Below are 20,136 nucleotides of genomic sequence, written 5' to 3'. Positions count from 1 at the left end.
TCACTTGAATAGTCTCATTGAAATCAGTGGGATCTGTCTTGCTCTACTGTGAAAGGTAAGCAGGCAGTGCTTGGTGATGTCTGTAAAACACATCACTGTAGCAATAATGAATAGTCTTTGTTTTAGTGATTATGGATAGAATGTATTTCTTTTGGCACTGATGTAACTATATATAACTTACTAAGTCTGAATTTCCCCATTTCCAGAAAAAAACAGTGAGAAGAAGATATGAACCCTATGGGATGTACTCCGATGATGATGCTAACAGTGATGCATCAAGCGCTTGCTCAGAGCGCTCCTATGGTTCCAGAAATGGGGGCATTCCACACTACCTGCGGCAGACTGAAGATGTGGCTGAGGTTCTGAACCACTGTGCCAGCTCCAACTGGTCTGAAAGGAAAGAGGGGCTCATAGGTCTTCAGAACTTACTGAAAAGTCAGCGGACACTGAGGTGACCTTGATTTTGTAATTCAGCCATTCATGAAAGATGGCTATAGTCAGATGTCAGTAATATGTACCTGCCTTATGGAGACAGATAGTATCTTTCACAGCTATGAAGGCTTTGTCACCACAATTTGGAACTTTTGGAAAAAGTTCTGCTATGTCATCAGTGTAATTTGTGTTAAATTTGTAGCAGTAATGTAGAAAGGACTCAGTTAAGCATGCTGTCTTCTCTTAGCCTTCCTCTGTTTCGTGAAGGCTTCCAGTGGTAGGTGCTTGTTGCAGCACAGTGACATTTCCCACAATGATGGTATTGTAAAAGCAGTACCACCCTTTGAATGCATTTACATTAGTCTGAACCTTCAGTTTTTCTCCCAGCAATTCAGTTGGTAAAGTGAACACTCACTGCATTTACTCTAAAATGTGTGTGTGTGTGTTTCAAAGCTGAGATCAGACAATGCTTATGGTGGGTATACTTTGACTCCTTATGAAGTCTGTCAGATGTAATTACAGATATTACTTATAACTCTTGAAAGATCTTAGATATTTGAGGCTTCCGTAAGTGGTGTAGTTTGTAGAGAGAAATTTCTTAGGGCAGTGAAATAGGTGTACTCTTAAAATTTGCTTGTGGTAGGAGAGAGACCTTTTTCCTTTGTTGAAAGACACATAAACCCTTCCAACACCTTTGGCATGTCACACACTACAGCAGATCTTTGAACTGCCCGGTAGTTATATGGAAACTTTGTATGGCCACAGCTGGCTCTCAGGCCATAGGTTTTTGCCCTTAGTTTATGGTGAAAGTGTTTGGAAACAAGTTGATTATCTTTTGACTCCTTTGAAGATAACATTCACAAAGAGCTCTGACACTTTATTTTCCTGTTATGAATATGGTGTACTTAGATTATGACCAAGTTTATAAGTGGTGGTTGTATGGTTTATAGATACCTACTTGGATTTACACAATTCTTTCCATTTTAAAAGGCCTTTACACTGGCTGAAAATACTTGATGGCTCATGTTAACAGGCTGAAGGAAATGTATGGAGAGCAGGCCTGGAAAGGTTATTCTTTTGCTATCATAAAAATATTCTAGAACTTTACATGACATGGTATAGTCCTTAAGTGGGAAGTGCTACAGGTTTTTAATATGGGTAGTTAGACTCCCTACATCAGAGAAGCTTTTTAATGTTGTCTATTTATGAGTCTTTTAAAGATGCTTCCTTCATGTGTGCTGCCTCTTTTTTTTTCTCCCCTCCCCCCCCCCCCTTTTCTTTGTTTTGAATTGTCTGGAGAAAGCTGGCACCTCATATGGTTGGGTGAGACTTTGATTTTCCCACAAAGGTGTGTGAGAATTTATAACAAAGGGTTTGAGTGCTGCTTTTCCAAGAGAGGAAATGCTGAGAAGTATGGGTGATGGGCTGTTTATCCAGATCTGTAGCTCTTAGCAGAAATGCTGGTAGAATTGTTTTCAACCCTGCTGGCTGCACTGTTTAAACTATACTGCTGTCACTAGTCCCTCAAGCTTGCAAGTTTTCGTAGCTTTGATTCTGAATAGTTTATAAACCTGTCCCAGAAACTACACCTCTGCAGGGTTATTTTTTAATTTGAAACTGGTTTTAGTTCTCTAGATTATATTTCATTTTGGTTTGCCTTTGGTCTGCTTCCTCCTTGGTTCAGGGTTGATCTGGTGCCTGTTCTAATGATTAGATTTTATCATCCTGTTTGTTCCCACGGCATCTTGCAGATCATCATCAAGGTCATTAGTCCAAGGGGCAAGTCTGTCTTCTAAATAAACCCGATATCTTCTGTTGTGGTATAACAAGTTTTATAAAAGGCAGAGATGTGGCTAGGTTTCCTTTCGTGCTCTGAACTGAAAGATGGTTGATCTTACATTACCTGGGATTTGCATATCCAGAAAGATGTGCATGCAGAGTGGTGTGGCGCTTACCTACCCTTTTTGATTCTTATAGTTTCATGTGGCCTAGTTCTCTTTAAGTGCTCCCCATAAGGTCTTCTAAATAAAACAAGGCCAACAATTCCCTTAAGGAAATGCTTTTCCACTGCCTGTTTCTGTTTAGTACTTGCATTGTTACCTTGGGTCCTTCAGCTTTTAAAGAGACACACTTAAACTTGCTCAATCATGTAACCTGTGCCCAGAAAGAAAATTCATTAGTATAATAACTAAGGGTTTGTTCAGAGAGATGCAATTCAAGGGAGCACTGTTGTAATTTTGGGACTGTGCAGTCTCACCCTGAATGAAGTTGACGGCTTCCTGTGACGTTGTTACAAAGACTTTCCTTTACATCAAGCCATTTGGTTTGTCCCCTTTTAAAATTTGGTTGGCCTTTAATGCATAAGTTTTTTTTTTGAAAAATGTCTTGTATTACTTATAAACAAGTTAAGGTAAAAGAAGCTGTAGACTAATTGCATATTCTGGTCTGTTATTTGAAGCTTATTTTGAGAGAGGGAGAGATATGTTGGTGGACTGTAGAACTAATGTCTTTCTGGAAAGAGAGTACCTGTAGTTAAGACCTGAATGGTTGTTTTCTGAGTAATCCACGTGCATTTCAATAGCTGCTCTGGTTTCATAGTAATGGTAGAAAATATCTAATTGCATACATAGTAAGCAGGAAACGTTACCTAACTGAGTTTGTGTGCACAGTAAACAAACAAAATTTCTGCATTCTTTGGCAGTTTGCCTTGCAGGAAAACTAAGACTTGTATTTTCAATACATTGTAAATAAGAGCTTTGGAATCAAATGGTTCTGCATTTGACTCAAACTCAGTATCTTATGAAAGGGACTCTTACATCATTCTTCTTGCCTGTGGCATAAAAAGAGTGTTACTGACACCGAATAATCTTACTAATAGGAACCTGGATTGTGCTTTGATTTAATTATCTTCTGATCTACTAGGTTTCCCACTTGTTAATCTGTTTTGTATTTCTGTATATTTGTCTACTTCATGTGCCTGCTGTCAGACTTCGGAGTCAGTTCTGATATTTGTTAATATTGTGTGATTCTTGACTGATGTTACTGAAGCGACTGAAAATTTAGACCAAAATATTTATGATTAGTATATACCCAAACAGCATGAAAGTTCTGATTTTACTTGAAAATTTGAATTCCTTGACACAAGAGACTTGAGAAACCTTGGCTGCAAAAGATCCATGTTTCAGTGAGTCAGTGACCTTAAAAAAAGGCAGAAAATAAATACTTCCCAAATGCACGCATTTCAAGTTGTAATTTGCACTCCAGAACATGGGAATAGGTTAAAGTAGGAGAAAATACAAGTGTCTGGCTTATGATTAAAAAAAAATTAAATGTATTAGATTTCTTAATACAAGACTGGTTATCCCAGCAGTTAAACTGGAATGCCAGTTAAGGCTTTGCCTAGATACAGTTTTTGAAAGTGTGACTTAAGTATCATTAAATAAAGAAGGTTAGATCTTTCAACTGTTAGTATTTATCATTTTTTTTCTGCAACTAAAGCTTTATCATTAATACTGTGTTCTATTTATTTCAGCCGAGTTGAGTTGAAAAGGCTATGTGAAATATTTACTCGCATGTTTGCTGACCCTCACAGCAAGGTAAGATCACAAAGATTTGGCTTTTTCTCTTACGTTACCGTGTGTGCACATTTGACACTGTTCCAAGATGAGTGGTCCATATTTCTATAACTGTGATCTGCTGGGGAAGTGGATGTTTATAGGTCTCCTTAATTTTTATGTTTTACAATGAGGGGATGTGTCTCAGTCTCTCATGTTGCTAGGAACTGGTTACTGCTTGCTTCCTGAGGAGCAGCTCTCCCATGTCAGCTCCCGGAGTGAGAAGTTCAGTTTTACCTGTAGCTCTCTAGAGAGTGTCTTGGTAATACACACCAAGATTGAGGTCTGTGAAGGTAATAAACTGGAGTTCAGCATCACGATCACTGGGGTTTGTATATTGTGTACGCCTGGGAGCAGTATGGGGTCTCACCAAGATACTGTTCTGGATCTCGTAATTAAAGTCCTTAATATAGCTATTTTGCCTTCTTTATAGAACTGACCTTTGAAGTTAAAGGCCAGTGCATAAACATACAAACATCTCTTAAAAAGCAGCAGGGTAGGGAATAGGGATGTTGGACCCACAGACACATTCAGACCCAGTGGCCTTCTGTCAGCAGATAAGTGAGAGCAGGGAGAGGGGAAAAGAGAGTTTCACGCCCTGTCCTGAGGAGGTTTGCTGCTTGAAGGCAGTCAGTAGTGGCTGAGTAAAAACATCTGCTGTTAGGTTAAATACAGTTTGAGAGAGCATAAGTTGTACAAATATTTGTATTTCAAACTACTTGGTAAGCCAGTTTAAATAACCAGTTGACGGTGGAAATGCCATGGACAGGCACCAGTTGCCTGTCACAGGAAGGTCTTGCTCCAACTGTGAATTTTTGGCCATAGTCCCGATCAGCTGTCCCACAGGCCTTGCTGATTGTGGCAGTTCCTACCTTGTAAGGCCTTAATGTTTTGGTTCTCAAAGGTTCAGTTTGTGTTGTGGAAAGGGTGAAGGTGTGGATCTTTGCAAAATAGTTCCAATTCCTGTGTAAGGTGGGGGTTTATTACACACTGGACTCAAAGTTGTGTCCTTTGCGGTGATCTGTCACCTGCATTGCTTCTGTAGAATTATTGCTACAAACATATTAGTTGTGGTGTTAAACATACCCAGATTTTTACATATAAGCATATATAAATGTTACTTTCATGACTGAGACTGCATCTAATACAAGGTATATAATGTTTTAAGAAACTCTGAGAAGGGATTCAAGAAAATGTAAACTTCCAGTGAATGCATCCTTTATCTGTTTGCAAACTGCATCTGGACAACTAGCCTTGATCACTATGTGTGCTAACGAGTGGTTTGTTTTGTTGCATGGCCTGCTTTGCCGTGGAATTCACAACAGAGAGTAAGTGTATTCTACCCCCTTCCTTCATTTGTTTCATGTGGTATTTTAATACGACACGTTTTAGACGTGTCTTGTCTTATTTTTGCTTTTTTTTTTTCATTTTTTTTTCCCCAGCCATATAGTCACTAAAATCATTCATTCATGGAATTGTCTATAACAAAATCATCCTGAAACCCAGCCCTCCCCTTGATTATTTTTATTTAAAGCACTGTGTTCCTTTTTGTGACACCTGTTTTGTTTATAGGTCTTTAGCATGTTTCTGGAAACCCTGGTTGATTTCATCATCATTCATAAAGATGACTTGCAGGATTGGCTTTTTGTTCTCCTGACACAGTTGCTAAAGAAAATGGGAGCAGATTTGCTGGGGTCTGTGCAGGCGAAAGTTCAAAAAGCTCTGGATGTCACCAGGTAGAGTATTAGATGGCAAATACTATGGAGGTTTTTGCAGGATTACAGAAGGGCATCTGATGAACGTTTTAGAAACACAGTAGTGCTGTATGTTTTGAGGGCTTAATCTTGATGAATACCAGAATAAAGGAGACCAAAGTTATGTACAGTATTCCAGGCATTGAATTAGAAAGGCCTGTCTCTTTTCTAAATAGGTAACTGTAAAGCATAACATTTAAAACTGATATTGCTAATTTGTGGTTTGTTTTGATGTGCATGTGCTTAGATATCAATTTTGGTTTTGATTGATGGAGGAGAATATTTGCACTATTCATATTTACCAGAAAGTTCAGAGCATCTTTCATACTGTTCAAACAGCAAGTAAGGGTAATGTCAGGATAAGACCTTGAACGCTGCTTCAATGTGCACACCAATTATGTAGTCAGTGTCCTTTCTAAGGATGTCCAGCACAGGACACTGTTACAATAAAGTTCAGCTAATCCTGGAAACAGGATAATTTAAAAAAAAAAAAAAAGTAATCCAGGGGAAAATATGATAGAGTAGGAAAATAGAGGAGAGCAATCAAAACTAGGTATGAATTCTGAGGACAGGATAAACACCAGGCTGCTACTAGAGATAAGGGAACAAAGCACAGCCTGAAATGAAGATGGAATGGACAGATGTGCCAAAAGCTGGGTAAGTGTACAGAGGGTAGATAAAGTAACGGTGTATGAAGGTATTTATTTAGCAGTCTTCTCCGGTATTCAGTCAGTAATCAGCTAATCCTTAGACTTGGAGTTTCTCCGGTTGATAGAAAGTTAAAGAGAAAATTATTAAAGGTGTTGAAATCTGTTGTGCAAACTTTAACGTATAGAGTTAATTTAGTCCTGAAAATTTATGTTGCATTACATTTTTGCCTTTTTTTTTTTTCTTTGACAGGGATTCTTTTCCATTTGATCAACAATTTAACATTTTGATGAGGTTTATTGTAGATCAGACCCAAACACCAAACCTGAAGGTCAGTATCAGAAAAGCCTTTTCAATAAAGTATCAAGAAGGTTGTCTAAGCTTGCCATGTCAGGCATATCATAAAGCATAGAATTCATGTTATGATGACTAATTGTAAGTACCTGCATGATGCAGAAGTTGTATTGGTACTTAACTCCTTCTCCATTTTAATAAATCTAAGTATCTTTAAAATAGGACCGTGTAAGAGCTGGGCTTTCAGCACACTGAGACGTATTTAAGTTTGGATACAGAAGATTCCTCTTCACCCTGGTCTTGGTGGGAATAAAACCTGGCTGTGCAGGACAGAAGGACCAGGTTGTCTGAATGGCTGGACCCTAGGCACACCTTCACAAGTGCTTGATGCACAGATCAGACATAACACTTGCAGGGTTTGGAGGAAAAAAACATCAGAGCTTTCTGTTACTGAATCCTCCCAAAGGGATATTGTTTTGCAGACTGTTTTTCAGGAGATTGCTATGTCAAGACTATAGGAAGACTATAAACTCTAGAAATCACACGCATTTATCTTCCAAGGACAGGAATGTACAGGATACCAAATGACTCCTGTTCTTTAATCTTTGAAATTTTGGATCTTTTGGGACTCTGTCATGTATTTGGTTAATACCAGAAGCTATGGTTTGGCATCTGGAACAGTAATCACTGGTGAAACCAGCATGGTAGGGTACTGATTTGTTTACACAAATACACAAGTAGACATACGTATTTCAAGCCAGTTCTTGTATACTGTTCCAGGCTCTTACTACACAAAATTTATCCTGTGTAGAAAATTGCTTCTAATTTTTAAGCACATGACACAAAGACATGTCACAAGGCTATTTTGATTTTTTTTCCTCGTGACATAAGTCTTGTCAATCTGTAGTAGTATCTGTTTATTGTGGGATAAATCCATCTCTGCCAGCTTCTGAGCCTAACCAAGTCCCTTTTCACTTCTCAGGTGAAAGTTGCTATCCTGAAGTATATTGAGTCCTTGGCAAGACAGATGGATCCAACAGACTTTGTGAACTCTAGTGAGACAAGACTTGCTGTATCTAGAATTATAACTTGGACAACAGAACCAAAGAGCTCAGACGTGAGAAAGGTAAGCCAGGGTGATGAAGTATTCACAGTAATTACTGTTGTTCAAAAAAAAAGTAAGAAAAGGAAAATAACACAACAAAAAATGGTCATAAAGGTAATGAAAAATTCAGTTACTAGATTCTGTTCTTAAGAAATTGATTTTACATACCTTACTGTCCAAGACAAATTGCCGATTCATTAAAACACATTTCTGAAGCATGACTTCGTATATTTTTTTCTAGTAGGTACTTAGTTGTGTGACTTTACTAATACTGTGTAAAAAGAGGTACAGTTTGAAAATGTACTTTTTCTTGAGCAGTCTGGAAATTTCTCAAGGTTTTTGTTTATTTAGGTGAAGGCTCTGTGCTTTGTAGACTGAATGAAATCTAGCACAACTTCTGTGTTATTATATTGTTGAAAGAAAGTAAACAAATCAGTAAGCTGCCAGGGACTCTCAGCTTTTTTCTTTTAAGAGCTGTATGTTTATCTCAACCTGGAAAAAACTGACACATTTAGGTCAGGCCTGGGTTATACAGTTACGTTGTTCTTTATCTTGCTGTAGATGCAAGTGTCAGGCAAGCTAAAATGGGCCAGGTGGTGATACTCATCTTTCCCAAGAGAAAAGCGAGACTTAAGTTCTATGTACCTGGCATCTGTAACACAATTTAAAACCACCTTCTCTTCTCAGTCCAGATGTAGAAATAAATTCTGGTAAGAGTTAAAGACTTGGAGATGTACTTGGATTAAAAAAGAAACAAACACCACCACCACAAAAAAAAAACCAACAACAAAAAACCCACCCAAAATAACCTAAACAAACATTTAAGCATTTCAGAATGTAAAAATTGCCTGCATTTTTTCACTCTACATGCACTTAAAATGTTGAATTAACGGTAGAATGACAGATTATGACTTCGGAAATAAGAAATCTATTTTTAGTGATTATTTGATTTCTGATGAAAAGATCATTAGGGATCAAAGGTGCTGGAACTGCAGCATTACCTGATAGCTGACACGAAGTTTCAAAGAAGCTTTTTGGGTTCATGCTGCTTTCTCACATACAGCTGATTGATTCTAGAGAAAAATGTCTCATGCTCTTCTATGAAGATTTTCTGCAGGGATTATTCACACCAATGTGACTGAAATTTGCTTCTGCAAGATAGTCAGCCTCAGAAAAAGAAAGGTTGTTTTAAATCTTGGACTTAGATCTGGAATGTGCCTTTCCATTTTGATGCCTCCATGAATAAAGCCAGAAAGAATTAAACAGTCAAAGAAGCCGCTTCTCTATTACAGCTCAAGTAAACCTCAAGCAGTATACTGTGCTCATGGTCTGCGAGAGGGAGTTGTAATTAATTTAAGTAGAATTATGCATTGAAAAGCAAAATCACTGCCTATTGCTCAGTGAAGAAATCTTCCACCATTAGGGGTCATCATTGCTGCATACAAAATTGAGTGCAGAGTATCTGCAGAGCTGAAAAAATCGGCTGTTCACTGTGGGATGTGAGGAGCGCGTGTTCGCAGCAGGGTGTCCATCCTTCTATCTCTTTCAAAGACTTGCAGAACTCTGGCAAAACTTCCACCAAACTCTACCTGAGCTGAGCAGTACCCAAGCAAGTGCCTTGGGCTGACAAGAGATTACTGAATCTAAATTCTACTTATTGAACCTGCATGTGACTTGGATTTGCCACTGATGCCTGTAGCTTTCAAATAAGTTATTACAGTTAAGCCAGCTTAGGCTACTGAGAGTGAATGCCCAGGTTATCCTTATTTTATCACGCCATTGCTGTACTATGATTTTGTTAAGAACATAGTACAAACCACAGGCTTTAGAAGAAACACTGTAGAAAAGGATTTATAAGCAATCATTGGCCATTATCTCTGCCAGGACTTTAGTTAACAGACTAGTAAGTTCTTTATGTAGTAGGAAACTGGATTATCAAGGGCCAACTGAGGCAGGTGAAATCTTCTGAAGAATGCAGTTGAAAGATTGGCCTCCTTTCTTGGAGACTGTATGTAACTTGGAATAAAGTACCTTTTTTAATAGTAAGGTGTTTCATTTAAGCATCAAAAGATTCTGCCCTCATGGGTGGTGTTATGGCAGTGTTCAAGATCTGTGGTTTTTCTAAGAGCAAAGCAGACCATGCATTGTAAATGTTGTCACAGCCTAAAAATGGAGATGGCAGTTGGGGTTACAGGGGAGAGGAAGAAGAATCAGTTCGGTCTTCACATGATGAAAATACTGCAACAGGCATGTAAAAAGTGTAAAATAAAGTAATTTTTCAGTAGAATTTGGATCTGAGACCACCAGTGCAATCAACTCGGCTCCTGAAAGCTGACAAGAGCACATTTTAATTTTGGTACTGAGGAATCATTACAGGTGTAGTCTGGCCCATATATACTTCTCCAGATGGCATGGTGCAACAGTGATGCTGGTACTCAGCTACTTGTAAAGGAAGGGACTCTTTCCCCCAAGAAATGTAGCCCTGCAGCTAATGTGGTTCTCACCCAGGTTTGAGTTACTGAATGCTACCTTTAATGTAGCATTCAGTAACTCATTTAATTTAAGTAGCATCTGTGTGTGTGATGGTCATGCTGTTCTGTCTGTATTTTACCTTTGAGGAGATGCAGGTAAATCAAGCTTTCTCATGCTGATGGAGAAGTATGTAAACAACCTTTGTCAGTGGGGAAAGCATGTGGCTGCTGCATAGCAATTAGTCAGTCTGATCCTATGGTAGCAATCAAAGGATCTGTTCAAGAAATGGGTTATATTTTCAGTCAGTACCAAAATTATCTTTTTATTAGTGATCATCTGTCCAATACTACTATTCACTGTGTGTGATGGTGATGAAGGGCCCAGACCCATAGTGTTAAGAAACTTGAGAGAAATAGAACAAAAAGTGGCATTTAGTCCCAGAACTTTTTTCAAGCTGAATGATACAGCTTTATTAATAAAACTTGCATGTACTTTTGATGAGTACTTAAGCACACTTAACATGACACCTAGCTTGATCATAGTTTATAGCTACTGAAGTCAGAAAGAAACTTAGTCAAAGGAAATGCTGCTGGGCATGAAACAGTTTATGTTCTTCTATAGAATGACATCTGTAGCTAAACATAAGCTCCCTTATCACAAAAACATGACGTACTTTGAGGAACACGCAGTTGATATTACAGAGTGTCACTGAAAAAATGTGATTGCCTCTCAAGGCAGAAACCATTTAAGCTTCTCATAGTAGCTGTTAACTATGTATGGTCAAAATTATTGTCAAGCTTTATGTTTAAAATAGCTGATCTGCAGGGTGTTGTGGGTAAATATTTGTCTTGTTTTAAAGATTGTTAATACTTATTGGGTGTTTACCTTGCATGCAAATGAAGATTTACTTCCTGCAAGCAGTGCTAGAAAAGAGGTGAAAGACATTTGTCCTGCATACTGAACAAAAGCCATTGAGTAGGCACAGCACTGCATGGTGACCTGGGTGGGACACGGTGCCAGTGCAAGGAGAGCACCTGGTAGTAATTTCCACATACATGGATGGCTCGATGCTTTTTGCCCAAGCAGAACATATCAATGGGGAGGGCACAAATCAGGTTTTCAGATAACTGAGTTCTAATTTTGAGTGCAGTAGCATCTAACCTTGTGCAGTGTACTCAGGTTTCCTCTGCCTTGGTTTATTTCTCTCTGTAACAGGGTATTCAGTCTAATTTTTCCCTGGAAAATGGTTGATTTGATGAAATCATTTTACAAAAGCCAGTTAATTACTGAAAAGTAATTCAGTGGCAATGCAAATACTGTAAAGACTGGTCTGAGGACAATAGGCCAGTAACTTCACCATGCTATCACTAATATTGCCAACAAAATTATTGTGCAATCCTTACATAGGTAAAGTGCTTATTGAATTTGGATGACAGACTTGGGCTCTGTGTGGGAAAATACTTTGATCTTGGAAAAGAGCCATCAGCTTGAGAATGGAAATTAGAATGAGGCTTCTGATTTGGCTGTGGTCAAAGCCTCTTGTCCAAGGCTCAGGTGAATGGAAACTTTTATTAAACATGAGTACTCAGCATTTGAGGGGTTGGAATCATCTGTTGAGGGCACACAGGATCTTAACATTTAAGATCAGCTTGTACAAGCTGAAGGGGAACAAGGCCTCCTGAGCTGAAGAGCCAGTGACATTGCCTGTTATCCTGTTAATCAGCCAAGCCCTGATCTTAACGGTAAATAACAAGACCTGTATTGCCTGATTGTCATCTGGACTGCTAATCTCAGGGAAGAAGAAATTTCTCCTTTGTGCCAGATATCCTCACTGTCTTCTCTGTCAATGAAATATTCTTGCAGTATTCTCTTACAAACCACATTATGGGCAGCCTTGTGTCATGTGTACATTATGTTCTGCCTTACACTTGTGTAGCTGGGAAAACTTTTTCTTTCAACTGTCCCACTCATTACTGAATTTGGTCAAGCTGCCCTTGAGTACAGACAGTGGATGGGACTTGATAGGAAACTGGAACCATTGCAGTGAATCAAAAAGCCCAGGAGAATGCTTATGTTGCTGTCATTTGCATGAAGTTCCCCTCAGAATTCCTAGGGCTATGGCCCTTTCTGGATTGCCACCACTGGTTTGCAGGTGAAGTCTAGTGGTATCCAAATCAAAAAAGTTTGGGATCAGATATTTTCCTAAAACTGATTGAGAAATTGATTCTGAATTACACTAGAAGATGAGGAAGAAAGAGATAAGAAAGCTGCAGATTAACAATTCTTCATGTGCTCAAACAGCCAACTAAGATGTATTTGCTACTTTAACTAGTAGTCCTAGATGATATTTATTGAGAAATATTGATGATGTCACTTTTATAAGGAAATTGGATCTATCAATAAAGCCCAGAGCAAATTTGGGTAAAATATTGCTGTGATGTCTGTAGGAAGGAGCAGTGATAGACAGGAAAGCAAACACTTCAGAGGAAATGAAATTGGGCTCCTTTGCAGTGTGATGCCATGAGACCTCTCAAATCTCTCCTGGAGTTTTAATTTCCTGTCTAGCATCAGGCTGGTTTGAGCAACTCTGGGACAGATGCTTTGCTGTAAAAGCACTCCCAAAGATTCTTAGTGAGCTGAATGGCATTGTTCGTCTTCACTGGTGTTGGACAATAAACACTGTTGGTCACAGCCTGCTACAGCAGCAGTGGCAAAGAGGATGTTTGCAGAAATGCTTTTGAATGTCAAATTGTTTTAATCCCTCCCAGCTGCAGGCCTTTGCCTTTCTGGTTCAGAGGTTTCTCTAGCACTCTTGCAATATTCCTACAGCAGATTTGTGTCTCATGGACTCCATGAAGAGCTAAGCTACCAGAGAACCAGGCCTTAGGTTTTCAGTTTCAGGTTTACGGAATCTTAAATAACACTATGTCTTCTATGACCTTGTATGAGGTCAGCCTTTTAGCCAAAGAATATTCCTAGATAAGTCAAACTCAGACTAAATGCACAGAGGGACTCCTTTAAACATAGTTTTAGGAAAAATAATGTAACAGATCAGAAATGGCATCTAGTGGACTTCACTGTTCACTTGATGTAATTCTGTTAGAACAAAAAGGATCTCTGTGTCCTAGCTGTGTTTCCAAAACAGTAGCCATCATTTTGTTTGTTTTGAATTTGATGCTACAGAGCTATGAGAGCCCAAATGTTTTTAGTGTATGCAGTGTGAGGAAATGGCTTTTACCCAATGTTAGCATGCAGAAAATCATCATGGTGCTAGGCTAGATTTCCTTAAAATGAATCTTTGCTCTACACATCCTTTGCATTGAAAGCAGTTTGTAATATAAGCACATTTTCTCGGTTTACTTGAAATGGTAAAAGCTAGTGCAATATAATATGAGATAAGAAATAGCTCCACAGAATGTGTATACTCATGTGACTGTGTAGTATGGTTGTGTGTACGTGCCATTTATATGCACACACCCCTACAGAGGCGATGTATCTATTGAGATTAGAGGTAATACTTACATAATGCATTATGGAGCCATCCAGTAGATAGACTGTATGCTGTTTTCTCTGGACTATGATGGATAAGCCTGCCGTACTTACTCTAGCATTTTGAAAGTCCAGGTTAAAGTGCATGTTTACATTACAAACAATCTTACTTCAGTACCTTTTCTTCCTTCTTAGCTTATACGTTGGAACCTCACCCTTAGGATTCAGACTTACATTATGCTAGGGTTATAATAGAAGTTTCTCAGTTGTTAATGAAATGCAACCTTTTTTCTAGTACTTAAACCTGGTTTTGCAACAAACACTGTTTTGTAAGAAGCAAAGTTACTTAGTCTTCATCAGCTTGAGTTTTGGGGTAACATCTGGCTCTCCAGAACGTTTTTGCAGTGATTTTTGTGCCCAGGTCACAAAATAACAGCATGCATAACGAATCATAATCCATTATAGAACAGTGATCTGATGTGTGGTGAATCAGTGCTGAATATTTTTGCTGGCACTTGTTTGAGATGCCTTTGACCCATGTAATGCAACCACTCATGACTTGTAAAAACCTTTCATGATATATTAAGTGTGTGCTGTATAAAACACAATAGCAATATGGATTTAATCTGTATATGAATTCTGTATTTAAATCTGTTAAACAAATTCTTCCTTTTCAGGATGTGGATGAAAACAGCATATTCTGATAGAAGTCTTTAGGGAAAACTGTGTGTTTAAAAACTGCTCAAGCTAACACGCTTGGGTTACGTATGAACTGATGAAGCCATTATGCTTCATATTACTGTATCAGTATTTGGATGTCCATACTTATCTGATTCTAGACCTGAAAAGGGAACAAGCAGGAGGTTTGGTCTGGTAGATAGTTTGTTGTCTTAGTTATGTTAGCCAGCTAACATTTAATTGTATGCTGGAAAGTACATTTAAATAATACTTGTTTAGAGCCTGTGGACACTCTCAGTAGCTGTGAATTAACTCGCTTAACATCAGCTACACTCATTGGAGAATTAAAGCATTGCCCTATGCCAGTGTGTGCTAATACAAGCTGCCTAATGTGTCAGTGATGCCTCTTGATCTCAGTGGATCTATATTTGATTTGCAGTTTAGTATAATTCTAGGTGACATGAGAGAGCGAGCTTCTCTGTTCCAGTGTGCCTGAAGTTGTTACACGTTTGCCTTAGACTGGACAGTGAAATGAATGATGCATACTGAATAAGATTATAGCAGCCTCCCAGTATGTAAAGGGGGCCTACAAGAAAGCTGTAGAGGTACATTTTACAAGAGCATGTAGGGATAGGACAAAGGGGAATGGTTTTAAACTGGAAGAGGGGTGGATTTAGATTAGTTATTAGGAAGAAGTTCTTTGCCGTGAAGGTGGTGAGACACTGGCATGGGTTGCCCAGAGAAGCTGTGGCTGCCGCATCCCTGGCAGTGTTCAAGGCCAGGTTGAATGGCGCTTTGAGCAACCTGGTCTAGTGAAAGGTGTCCCTGCCCACGTCAGGGGCCTTGAAACTAGATGATCTTCAAGGTCCCTTCCAACCCAAACTATTCTAGGATTCTATGAAAAGTGAGTAGATCCTAGCGTGGATCTTCCCCAGACTGATCACGTGATAAAAGGCATTTGTTGACAGTATTGGTCTATCAGACTGATGCCCTAACTGGAGTCAGGAGCTTGCAAGTTCTTAACTGCTTATTCTTCTGAACTTAGATGTGTGCAAGGATAGGTGCAGGTAGATGCAAGCACCTGTTCCCCTACTCTCCTCCTGGCTGGCCAGATGCAAGTGCCATCTCAGTCCAGCACTGCCTAGGCTTTGCACTTTAACAGAGGTTTTCAAGTGGTTATGGAGGCTATCAGGAGATTGCCAAAGCAAAGCTTTGGTATGAAAACCAAAGGATGACCTAGAAGCCTAAGAGTTGTGGTTGAATTTAATTTTGAGCCAGTGCTGCCCTCTGCTGAAAGGAATCCTCGTTTGGTTTGGTTAAATTTGGTTAAATCAAGTATTTATGCTTTTTGTCACTTGAAATTAAGCAAAGAACTGATTTAAAACTCTTCTCCAAAAATATAGCATGTGTACTGTTTAGATGATTTAGTTGAAATCTGTGCTTTCTCTAAATACCAACTTTGCTGTTTGTCAAACCCAGACCATGCATAGTTGGGTGGGTGAGGATTTGCCAGCTAGGACAACTACAGCTTCCTCAGGGCCCGGTGAAGGAAACTTGGAAGAGAAATGTAAACAGGTAGACTAAAAACCATGTGCACTAATCACACTAATCGTGTTTGCAGTCTCAATTCAATTGTCTAGTGTAAAGAGACCTTGACTGGGAGCCTGAAAAAAGCGTGTCTGTCTGTGAAGTTAATGTTTGCTTTGGTGTGCTTTTCTGTTAATTCTCTTGTAGTCCCTCATAAGCAACCAGGGTATGAGATCCTCTTGTTTTATGGGACTACCAGTGTTGTGGAGTCCATTGCCAATGTTTGAGTAACTTGAAAACTGCTTTCACATAGCTCAGGCAACTAGCTGCTTTTTCTGCTTGGTCTGTTGGAGCAGCAACAGCAGCAATCATAGGGCACTTGTATTAAGCTTAGGTCACTGATCGCATTTCCTTTCTAAAATCAGTGGATTTTTCCAGTTAGCCTTGATCTTTTTGATTAATGAGCCCAAACAATTTCAAAGAGACTTTACAAAAATTCCGCCAAGTTGCAGAGGTTACAGTATTTGATAAATCTGTCCAATGCCCACTGTCTAGGTAAAGCCCAAACCCAAAAGTTGCCAAAGTATTTGTGTCCCTTTAACAACTGGGACTGTTGGACAGCACGAATTGCATTGACCTAAGTGTGAAGCTTCGGGCACTGCCACCAGCTTGTGGAACCTGATCCCTCACTGCATTGTTATAAAGAAAATAATAAAGTTACATAAGTGATCCTTTGCAAATGATTCAAGAACCTGACATGAAGCCAGACCCCCTCACTAGCATAGTCAGGCTATGAAGTCACTAGAGTTTATCTAGTTTAAGCCAGCAGAGAACTGCTTCGTTAAGATTAGATAATCTATAGTGTCTACGTTATATGTCACTGTAAAGAGATGGATTAGGGTTCCACACTAATGGTACAGGGACACAAAGACAAAGGAAAATTCAGCTTTTACTCCTTCTTCAACTTTATATCATCAAGCATGAGTGTTGCATGGAGAATGTTTGTACATTGTGTTCAGAAGTAAATTTTTTTTTCCTTGTTTTAAATTTATCTACTCCAGTAATCTAGTGAAACAAGAGCCAAGATTTTCAGAAATGGCCAGTGATCTGCAAATATGAAAATGTCCTCTGGTTTGTCACAAGCTGAAAATCCGCAGATTTAAAATGCTTAGAAACATTATCTGTAAAAAATGTCCTTTGATTAGATAAATGTGTACGAGGTAAATGGAACTTAGAGGATTATCAAGAGTGTCCCTACCTAACTGTTAAGATGGGTGTAGAAATGCTGCTTCTGATGCTCTTCATTGCTGAAATAAAACTAACTGTATTAAAACTGGAATTACTGGAAGAGTGAAACTAGGAGCATGTTGTAGGTGTGATTTCAAGGTATCATGTACCTTCCACCTTTTGAAGTCAGTAACTGTTCTTGATTTTATGGTATCAGGGCCTGAGACCTTTGTGTGTTAAATCCTAAGTAGGAGCTTTCATGTAATGGCTTTTGCCTTGACTATGTTCTTTTTAAATAGGCCTCAGTCATCCAACTGCACCTCTAGGTTTATTTTAGGCAAAAGACATTATTTCATTCTATTTCCTTAGAAGGTCTTCAAGAAGGACCTTATTTCTAACCCATCAGTGGGAGATACATGGCACAAAGGCCTATGAAACTCTTTCCCGCCTCACTGTACCTTGGGCAGCTTCTGACTTACCAGGCATTTTAATCTCTGAGCAGCCTCTCAACCCTGGAAATCTTGTTGATCAACCTTCCTGTTTTATTTTGGTTTTTAGCTCAATTAATGAGATCTTTTTGTTCTGACACAGAAGATCTGCATGTCCACTTCCTAACCATCCAAGATACGCATGCCATTCACGAACAGGAATGTACTTTGGCATGACTTTGCGTTCAGTTCAACATGCTGATTGTTGTTCTGAGATCTTGTTTGCAGTAATATTTTTATTACAGAAGATACTATGCTGGTGAAAACTTTAAAGTTCTTGGATCAAAATGGACAGAAATACACAGGATATATGGATACCAGGCAGGCTTCATGGCAGAGTTGTCCAAAACTTCAGGTCAGAGGAGGGTAGAGTATGAGTTAAGAAAGCCAAGGGGAAAATTGTCTTCCCACTTCTTTCATGCGTACATCTTTAGTGTGAAGTGAATAATGACATACCATGTTTCTGTTCAAGTCAGTGAGAGTTTTGACAGGAGGCAACGTGATCCATCTGGAATGAGGAGTCTAAGGACCTGTTATTTGCTGTAGTCCTTGGAAGCCCATTGAGTGTTGTGTGCCTCAGTTCTTTGTTGGCCATATGAAAAGGATGTTATTTACCAAACTTTCATAGATGGAAAATGTTTTCATATACAAAGCCATGTTACTGCAAGTTGGGGCTGATAGTGAAGGAACAGTGTAACTTGAATTGCAATTTACACACTGAAACAATGAGGTACTTTGATTCCTCTTCACTGTGAAAGGATTTTTGTGTACCTGAGTTCATCATCTGCTGAAAGATTCCACTTCCCAGGGAACTACAGATACACTTAATTATTGCAACTTTGCAAACACAAAATTCCTTCTTTGAATCGATGAGAACAGTGACTGTACAGTTATTGCCACAGCAGTGAATTATATTTTTATCCTCTTCTTTTTCATTTTTAGGAAGTTTTAGAAAGTTTTCATAGAGGTCAGACACAAGTGTCTGCTTCTCTTAAGCCTGTATGTAAGCTGTTCCAAAATAAGAGCACTTATAGCTTTGCTTCTTACTTTGTGATTTAAGCCACTCTTTGGTATCCAGGTATGTATTCTGGAGGTTGATGTGTCAATGGCTGCACCCCTGTTGGAGAAGGTGGTGCTGCAGACCATCAGAGGTCATTTATCATTGCTTCATTTTTATTGTTCTTTTAATCAATGTGTATATTTTTGTATATTTTCAAGGCAAAGGCAGGGGAAAATAAACAGAATTGGTGCAATCCACATGCATTGTGTGCTGCTGGGGAAGCCTAGTTAGGGACATGTAATGTTGATTACTCTTGCAGATCTGCATGCTGATGTATTCTCCTTCCATTCCAATTTTATTCCATTGTCTTAGTTCAGCATATGCAGAGCTGTATGTTTGCTAATAGAGTTAGTGGAGATCCTGTTATGGCAGCTGTTCTATCCAGGCGAATAGGGCAAACCCTGTCCAGTGAATTTAATGGTAACATTCTCAATTATTTCAGTGGTACCCTGGTTTTACTTACTAAACTTGGGAATTCTGGTGGGGTTTAGCCTGTCCATGGATGAGAGAATGACGATTCTCACCATCGCAGTAGATCTTCCACTTCCTATGGAGTCTTCTGTTGCTGAAACAGCCTCAATGATAAGACTTCCGATGAGAAGTGAGAAAACAGGAGGGATTGTCTGTCTGATGAAACAAACTCGTCAGATCCTTAGGAGAAGTAGTGATTGGGTGTGAAGAAACTAGGCCCATTCACACTTAAAATAGAGAGCATGTGAATGATAGATTGCAGTCCTAGATTCTTCATACTTCTGGGTTTGTTTTCTGTAAATGTTTTCAGTGGCTTGTTCAATTGAAATATATGCTGGACAGGACAATGGTAAGATTTTCTCACTAGCTGTGAATAGCTGTACAATTCACATCTGAGCAGTTAAGGATATAAATGCAAAAGTATATTGTAAGGTCTAAGAACTAAAAAGTTAACTATAGCAGTTAGCAATTCATTATGACGCAACAAGGAACATGTCAAAAATTGGTCTAGTATGGGAGCAATCTGTTTGGGTGAAACACACATTGTTTACCATAAGGATCGCTACGAACAGAGTACATAGTCTTTTCAAAGAATAAGAACTGATGGTCTTTTCCTTTTTCTTTTCAGGCAGCACAAATAGTCCTGATTTCTCTCTTTGAATTGAACACTCCTGAGTTTACCATGTTACTTGGTGCCTTGCCAAAAACATTCCAGGATGGTGCTACCAAGCTCCTGCACAACCACCTCAAGAACTCGAGTAACACCAGTGTGGTGAGAGGCCCTTGTCCTTGCAAACAGCAGAGCTCCAAAGACAGCAGCTCGTTGATAAGCTGTTTCAGATGCTCAGTAACATGAATTATCTGTAACTTTCTTAAA

General features: G+C 39.0%; 1 protein-coding gene across 4 annotated transcripts in view; it reads left to right on the top strand.

The window, feature by feature from the left end:
- CLASP1 (cytoplasmic linker associated protein 1) overlaps nucleotides 1-20,136 on the top strand; it is a 173,460-nt gene that overhangs the window by 123,963 nt on the left and 29,361 nt on the right. For 3 of the 4 annotated variants that reach the window (XM_061464982.1, XM_061464810.1, XM_061464893.1), the window contains 6 exons: nucleotides 207-451; nucleotides 3,965-4,028; nucleotides 5,619-5,782; nucleotides 6,701-6,779; nucleotides 7,725-7,868; nucleotides 19,888-20,031. In XM_061464982.1, coding sequence (XP_061320966.1) covers nucleotides 207-451; nucleotides 3,965-4,028; nucleotides 5,619-5,782; nucleotides 6,701-6,779; nucleotides 7,725-7,868; nucleotides 19,888-20,031 — 840 coding nt within the window. Of the gene's footprint in view, nucleotides 1-206; nucleotides 452-3,964; nucleotides 4,029-5,618; nucleotides 5,783-6,700; nucleotides 6,780-7,724; nucleotides 7,869-15,965; nucleotides 16,062-19,887; nucleotides 20,032-20,136 lie in introns of all 4 variants that reach the window. The other variant, XM_061464729.1, reaches the window with a different exon arrangement.

The sequence above is a fragment of the Pezoporus flaviventris genome, unplaced genomic scaffold (genome assembly GCF_033815535.1).
Source record: "Pezoporus flaviventris isolate CSIRO_AGI_PZ_B2104156 unplaced genomic scaffold, CSIRO_AGI_Pfla_v1 ptg000001l, whole genome shotgun sequence".
NCBI classification, from domain to species: Eukaryota; Metazoa; Chordata; class Aves; order Psittaciformes; family Psittacidae; genus Pezoporus; species Pezoporus flaviventris.
The sequence above is the reverse complement of the archived record's forward strand: the minus strand, read 5'-3'. Positions and strand labels throughout refer to the sequence as shown.